Raw genomic sequence first — 8287 nt, 5'->3', positions numbered from 1 at the left:
GCCTTCTAAAAAAGTTTTGGGAAGCCCAATTACTGGGATCTGCATGTCCTGTTTTGCCCGTGGTTCATTTACATGTCTAGCTTTTCAGTTGATCCAATCCTCCTCGAATCCTAGCTGCTCCTTGGCCCTTCCACTCTCAGATCGGAAGGTCGTGCCAATATTTTTTTAATTTCCAGCCCGTGATGAACTCAGTGATAGGAAAAGACTCCATGGATCTAGCTGCACTCGATACAAGTCCACACCAAACAAATTATAAAGATGTCCCCAAAGCCATCATAGCCAGTCAAAATATATATTTGTGTCAAGATTATATAATGTTCTCCCCAAAGCCGGTTTCACGAATCAAAACTTATTGAAGAATTTTCCTGAAGATTCAATTTTTGGAACATGAAAAGAAAACAAAGTGCCAGCACCCTAGACTCGATATTTTCTATAAAAATAACCAATATTGTCAAGCTAGTCGGAAGAGAAACCAGCTTAAACCAAAGAAAACCACACATTTTCTTCACAAACCCCTCGAAGTCTCAAAAGAACCCGAAACACGGAGATAATGAAAGCAAATCAGGGACGTCGATGCTAGATTCTGAAGATTGCCTAGGAGGGTTCATGGGTGATCGGCCTTTGTTTTTTTGTGGAGAGAGTGTGTCCCGCCTGAGCTTAAGGGAGACCTTAAGGGCTTCTGTTGGTGTCATGGGAGAGAGCCCTTTAGGGATGACTGAAAAGGTGGTTTTGTTACGAGGCAAAGTTTATGCACTGAGGAGGTTTAGGGCATTGCGTGTTAGGAGGCGTGAGTTTGGTAAGAGAATCGAGAGGTAAGCTCAGGTGAGCAAGAGGTGTGAATATCTTGTCCCTGTCATTGCTTACCTATACACAAAGAGGATCAAGTTTGTTGTCTCTGATTATTTCCCCATGGGAAGCCTTGCTGACTTGCTCGCTGGTGAGTTTACAAACACCTTTACAATATATAGCGCAATACTTTATACATATATTTATTCCTTTTTTTTTTTTTTTAGAATAATCTTCATTTATCTTAATTTGATAGAAATGGGATTTTTTTTTATACAACATCAACAGAACATTATGAAACACGATAATTAAGACTATACAAAAGGAAAAAAAAAATCATGAAGAAAAATTTTACTGCTAGAAGATAGCATTTAATTTGATGCAAAATGATATTGTCCCACTCATACGAAGACTTACGATCATGTATACAGCACTTGCCACATTAGTTCTTGTATAATACTGAGATTTTATATAAAATTTTGTTTATTAATTCGAAAGAGATAATTACTTCGGTTCAAACTTCAAAAGACTCGGGCTATTTTTGAATTGCTTAGGATAAAATTCCTTCTGAAAATATTGGACTTGATGCTTTGAAGAGAGAAATATCTGTGAACTGAATCTGTTTTTATGCCCTATTTGTTGATTAATTGAGGTGGAAGGAAATGTTTTTATCTGTGAACTTTGGTATATTATTGCTGGACATGCTAGCAGGTCCAAGAGTTAGAGATTTCAGCAATTGCGTAATGGAAAGAATTAATGGAAGAGATAAAGAAATTAAGGTGACATCGAGTTTTTGGAATTTATATATTGTGGAGGGCAAAGAAAGGAAGCAAGCTTTGCTTGTTTTGGATATTGCATTGCAATGTGCATACAAGGTGCCGGAAGCTAGGCCTCCAATAGAACAGACCTTGAGGCGTCTTGGAGATGTACTTTTGATTAAATAGATCGAATAATTACTTGCTATACGTGTAATGTTTTAAAGGAAACAAATGTTTTTATTATTATTATTATTATAAAAATAGAACAAATAAATTTACATGCGTGTCTATGAGGTTGGATTAATGCAAGCAGACTTGTTGATTATTATGACATACGGTGGCCGAGGATGTTTCATCCATTTAAAAAATAATATAAATTATATTTAAAATTTTATTTAATAATTTAAATTATTAAGTTGTAATAATTTTTAATATAATTATTAAACAATCAAATTTAAATTTTATTATTCTTATTTATTTAATAATAAATAAAGATAATATAAACTTTTATAAATTTCAAATTTAAAGAATTTTTACTTAAAAAAATAGTTTAGAAAATAATATAAATTATATTTTAAAATTTAATATAATAATTTAAATTATTAAATTGAAATAGATATTTACTGTATTTTATTCAAATCAAATCTCTTGCAAATGCGCTCACATTTTAATTTCTTTGCTTATGGATTTAGGAAACTGACCACCTTGTCTCTTGTTCAATGCCTAGAACAAGAAGACTACACGTTATACATGCAATTCACAAAGGAAAAGGAGAAAAAAAAAGAAGAGGCTTGTAACCTTAAAAAATAAAAAATAAAGGTTTCATTTGCGAGAAGCCGAAATAAAAACCCTAACTTTATGTTTTTTTCATGCATCACTGTCTGTTATTGCTACGACTCTGCCGGCTATTATGATTAAAGATACTCTCTATTGTTCCTAAAATCGATATTATATATATAAGAAAAAGATTGACTAAATATTATTTGTAGATTTTAATTACTCACATATTTGTTTCCTTTTTTTAGGCATTGTTCTTACTGCAACAAGTGACAAGTTTATGTTATTAATGTAGTTTACTTGTAATTCTAATTTCTGAAGTATATTTGTAATCTTTATATATGTCTACTTTACTTCTAAATATGTTTGATGAATATGTAAGAAAATAAAATAAAATAAAATTGCATTTTACATGTATACATGCTCATAATAAAATTACAAAAAAAATAATAAAAAAAAATCACTGTCTAAGCTAAAATAACAAACATATTTTGTTGGATAGAAGATAAGACACATAATATAATAAAAAGAGATTTTGCAAGTTAGCGCTAAAACAAAATAAAAAATAAAAATAAAAAAATATATCAAATTGATCCGGATATTCATGTTAATAATAATAATAAAAAAAAAAACCAAAGATAAAGGAATACATCAAATACGAGAATACAATACAACATAATACAATCAATATATATACACACACATGTATTGAAAAGCTAATTAGCTCGAGAAGACAGAATCCTTGATAAAAGTTAATCAACTTGCTCTCTGGTCGGTACATTCAATAGTTCTATATTCTAAATCAGATCGATCATCAACTGTTAAAGACGACAAAATCTGCATAGTTTGCTTAGACATAATTTTGTCTCTCTACTAGTTGGAATTCTCATTCGTCTAAACTTAGTCTAAAATGTTCAAATATTGAAAAAAATTGCCATGTCATCCGTAGTCATTAAATATATAGATACTGAATTAAAGGAATTCCCTTTTTTCTTTTTCTTTCATTTTTTCTTGTTTTTCTCCTATTTCTTTTTCCAAATTTCCATGTACGAGATGGCATCTCACAAAGCTCTTTAAAAGATGAAAAATGATTCAACTATGAGTGATCTTGAGCATTAATTAAGATTTACATAATCTATCTGTGAAATCTATCATTGAATCCCATGTTAAGATTATGTTATCCAATGTCGACTCAATCTTTTCAATTTGTTCTTGCTATTTATCATTTTCCTTCAACGACTAAGACTCATATTGAAATTTTTAAAAAACTATATCGGGTGTATAAAGTTTGGAGTGGAGCATTGCTATTTTAATTCTTTTAAGGACATGCTTGGTAGGAGAGTGAAGGGGTGAAAACTCACCCTTGTAATTTTTCTCACCTTTACTTATGTTTGGGAGAATTTTTAATGGAGGTTAAATTTTAATTTTTGAGTTAAGTTTCAACTTTGGGGAGGGAGGGTGGGGGGATTTTCTTTTAGTTTTGTTGCCTTACCTCCTTTTTTTACAATTTAACACTATTATATTCTTTTTTTTTCATCCTCTTCCATTTTGTTTTAGACCACAAATATAAATTATTTAATTTCTTATAATTATATTTAATTTAATTTAGACTTGATTTGATTTTTATTGTGACCCTTCAAAAATCCTTAATATTTCATCTTTTAATAGTTTTTTAACATTCTTAACCTTTCAATATATATATATAAAAAAAAACCTAAAGATAGCTTACCAAAAACAATATTTAGTGATGAAATGAGGTCGGGGGGGCAATGACATTGACAGCATTGTGGGCCCTGAGAGGTGGCAAGTTGCAAGCAGAATAGCAGGAGTAGCAGGCAGAGAATCACACTCCCATTGGTTCAGTGTTGCTAGGTCTCTGCGCTGCAGCTTTTCTCGTGTGGATTCTTCCACTGACCAGAGCCTCTTTAAAGTCAGCGGACCCCATGTGACTGACAGCTGTCAAATACGAAACACCCGAGCGTACAAAACTGTCTCCTCTTGTCTCAGCGCCTTTATTTTATTTACCAACCAAAACTGCACACGTACTCCCACAGTTTTTCATAGCCAGCATCCTCTGTGTCTCCAGCGGTCGTCCCCTACCTTCCAACCATCTCTCTTTGACACATGGAGGCTCGGATGGTGGTGGCCCACCACATATCTTTGCAGACTTAACATGGAATCTGTACCTACTCGTAGGGATCACAGTGGCTTTCCTTGAGGGAAAGAAAAACAAAATGATATACAGAGAGTTATATTTCAAAGTATACACAACGCCATCAATGCAAACGATTGTTAAATGAAATTATTATTATATTATACATAGAAAAAATGGTTTTTTTTATAAATAACTTTTATATATATATATATATATATATATATATATTTTAAAAATTATTACTTTTTTTTAAAATATTTATCACTATACACTTAACCTATTTATACCACTCTTTATATTATCATCTTTATTTTTTTTATAATTTTTTTTTTGTATTTTTTCTTTAAACTTTTTTTAAGAAAATTTATTATATAAAAACTAAAAATTAATGATATTTCATTTTAGCAATTGCAAATATTTTTTAATTTTTTCTATCATGTTAAAAATTAAATTGAGATTTAATATATTTTTATTAATGTATACAATATTTATTTTATTTTATTATATATAAACATCGATTCTTTGATTTACGTTTATATTTTTTTAATTGATGAAAAAAAACATGTTGATAATATTTATTATTTTGTGATAGAAAAAAATTACTTGACCCTCAACAAGGCGAGCCAAATATACTCGTTAATATTTTTTTTTTTGCATTTATTAGTATGAATAGTTCTTGATTTATTTAATTAAATACATGTATAAATTTTTTATTTTTGATTTGAATTTCTTGTGTAAGAAAATGCATTGAAAAAGCTTATTTATTAATTTTTAGGCTAAAAAAATTATTCAACCTTAGCAAAGTGCGAGTTTAGTTTTTATCTAAATTAATATTTATCATGATGAGTAATTTTTTTTCTTTTTTACAAGATACAATTGAATACAATTGAAACTACAAAATTAAAACTGTAAAAAGAGTTTCGGTAATTCTAAAATATCCTTTCCGTTTTTTTTACTTCTTAGCTAGCTTATTACATGGTCTAGGTTGGGTGTTTTTTTTTTTTTTTGACTTCTTGAAAATGGAGGTGTTTAAGCAAACTCAATTCATATATAGTCAGGTATTAAGGATGGATTTTCTTTTAATCCCAAGAGTATGTAGCATACAATTACAAACTGAAGTTGATGTACGTACCACATCCTTGTAAATATTTTCTCCAAAGGGAACACGACCCTTTGGTTTTTGTTTTTTTCTTTTCCTGTTGTTGTTTTTTTTTTTTTTTTCCAAATAAGATGGGTTTGAAGAGGGCTGAGGATCCTATAAATTAGTTTAATCCCTCTAAATGTAGAAATGTTTCCCTTCAACTCTAACCCTAAATTTCTCAGAAGTCCCGATGCATCCATCATCCATGATCATCAAATAGTATCTGAAACTAAAAGAAACCTCATCTTCTCTACCCTTCTTTCTTTCTTATTTTTCCTCGTCTTTTCTCTTAAACTCTTATACGGTACGTATATACGTGTGTGATAATTCCCCTCAAAAACTATTCACAAACCAAAAAAAATCAATATTCAAAGTGGGGGCCATCATTGTAGCTTCGAAATAGGGCATCCTAGTGTCATTTATAACAAAAGTAGGATTGATTAGTAAAACATGATCCATCTAGGCTTGAGGCTTGAGCAGTGGCATGATGTATCTGGAGATAATGGGCACCATGTGGTGGAAAATATTTATTTGACTCGATGATTGGGTCTTGACTGCTGGATCGATCTCCGCTCCCTTGTAAAAAATGATTGGTAAATGAAGGAGAAGATTAAATGGCCGTATGCTTCTCTTTATAGGTATCAGTCTCATATCACCTGTTCTTTTGAATTTTTGGTGCATGCATGTATCCTTAGTGCCTCTTGTCAAACAGTAGCTCTTGTCTGTCAACCAAATAATTAATTAAAAGGTCACACTTGTCGTGAGTATCAGCCAAATTGCTACTATTTCCATGAAACAAGAGCTCGGATGGAACACAATGTGCCACGCCCTTTCTCTTTTCCTGCGTTCACCATATATTATATATCTCTCCCATGTATACCAAGAGATATCAGTTCACAGACGCGACTGTGTTTATCAAGATTGAATTCAACCTTCTCAATTTGATGAAGACAAGCCCTTTATATAGTAAAACAAGTCAAAAAAACTCATGAGAAAAGACGTCCTCATGACCTGGCTTTTGGAGTTAAATCCCATTTGACGAGGCGGAGAGCATATAATTTATGTTTGAGCCCCTCTAGAGTTGCTCATTAGAGTATATATAATTGATTAAATTAGTAGAGTAGTTAATTAAAGTAGCATGAATTGGTCACTTGTCTTCCACAAGTTTTTTTTTTTTTTTTGACTGCTGCCACCAACCCTAGATGGAAACTTCAAATGCGAATCAAATGACGGTGCTTCCTTAGTCAAGATGTTAATTAAGCATTATCTAGCACTAGAGCAGGTAGGGTCACGTTATAAATTCAGATCTTCAAATCCTGTTGAATCATTCGAGTTTAAAACAAAAAAGATGAAAGTTACTGCTAGATAAAAAAATATTTAAGGCTACAAGGACTAAGAACTCACTACTGTTATTTTATCCTCTGGTGAATATTTTTTCTTAACAATAAGAAAAAAAGGTGAACCTCTCTTTTGACTCCAAAGCAAGCCGGAAACTCTTTATAAATAGCTACCAGGTATGGATCGCTGAAAGGCATCATATGATCAAAGAAAGCAGAGGAAATGGGGAGTAAAGAAAGGGAGAGATATTTTGTTTTCATGGACTATGATCCTGAATATGAGCGCATTCGAAATGATCGGTCAGTCATCGTTACATTATTAGTTAGAGAATGTTAATTATAAGATGCATTGTATCATTCTTTCGATCTCTAGCTAGCTATCTAACATTAAACTTTTTCTTGTTGGTGTATCACAGGACAAAGAGAGGAGCATATGAGCTCGACATGTATCTGAGCAGGAAGCATGATGAGTTATTGGCAAACACCCTCGAGCATGGCAGCTACAAGAAGACAATATCTTTGATCATTGTTGATGGTTTTGCAGTAGAAATCACTGAAGACCAGGTGACTTTTATGCAACATGTACTTTGTTTAACGAGTATTTGTCCAAAACACTCGCTTCTCATTTTCGCTCTTGTTTGTTTTTCTCTACTCAAAACAGGCAAATGCGCTTAGATCTACTAATGGGGTGAGAGTTGTGGAGAAGAATCAAGAATTTCCTAATTGATTATTAAGAAGCTAGAAGCTAGGGTATCCGCTACCCAGGAAAGAGCTGTGGTAGATTTGGTGTCACATGAGTTTATGAACTCATTCGTGTACATGGAGGTTGAGATATTTTCTCTGGGATTACTTATGATCTCAAAAAACTAAAAAAAAATGATTATAATCATATATATATAATAATAATACTGGTGAATACCAGAGAGATATGTGTTAAGTGATAGCAGCTGGATGTTATCTCAGGAATCCTGTTTTCTCGTTAGCTAGATGGGACATCTTCATTAATGATGACCAAGCAGTGGTACTGCAAGTATTGGGATCCATATATAATGTGTTAAGTTTTGGAAGATCAGTGATATAAAAATGAATGCTGGAAAAACTTCATTTTATGTGCTTCAAAACTGCTTCAATTTAATCTTGATTTTACTGATACTGGGGATTCATGTATTTGCATTGAAGACTTGAAGTTGCCCTACCGCAAGCCCCTCAAAATTATCTTTGCCTCCCTGCAACATACAAACAAATGTGAGTGACAAAAAGGTAGACAGGCTCCTATAATGCACGTTGGATGGGATAGGACAGGTTATACAATTCAATATATATTCATATGTAG

The 8287-nt window shown here is 32.0% G+C and overlaps 1 protein-coding gene across 1 annotated transcript; it reads left to right on the top strand.

Annotated features, from left to right (window-relative positions):
• Nucleotides 1-7090: 7090 nt before the first annotated feature.
• Nucleotides 7091-8063, top strand: LOC118035166 (subtilisin-like protease SBT2.5). The gene is made up of 3 exons (XM_035040683.2): nt 7091-7254; nt 7371-7518; nt 7616-8063. Exons 1-3 carry the CDS (start codon nt 7178-7180, stop codon nt 7679-7681), a joined length of 291 nt encoding a protein of 96 aa, XP_034896574.1. The 5' UTR covers nt 7091-7177; the 3' UTR covers nt 7682-8063.
• The last annotated feature ends 224 nt before the right edge of the window (nt 8064-8287 follow it).

This window comes from Populus alba, chromosome 3, assembly GCF_005239225.2.
Source record: "Populus alba chromosome 3, ASM523922v2, whole genome shotgun sequence".
Lineage (NCBI taxonomy): Eukaryota > Viridiplantae > Streptophyta > Magnoliopsida > Malpighiales > Salicaceae > Populus > Populus alba.
This window is presented reverse-complemented; position numbering and strand designations above follow the sequence as displayed.

Bases quoted from the DNA above. Each gene is read 5' to 3' on its own strand.
- LOC118035166 (XM_035040683.2), top strand. From the start codon at position 7,178: ATGGGGAGTAAAGAAAGGGAGAGATATTTTGTTTTCATGGACTATGAT. The intron at 7,255-7,370 runs GTCAGTCATCGT...GGTGTATCACAG, and splicing joins GAGCGCATTCGAAATGATCG to GACAAAGAGAGGAGCATATG. The intron at 7,519-7,615 runs GTGACTTTTATG...TACTCAAAACAG, and splicing joins TAGAAATCACTGAAGACCAG to GCAAATGCGCTTAGATCTAC.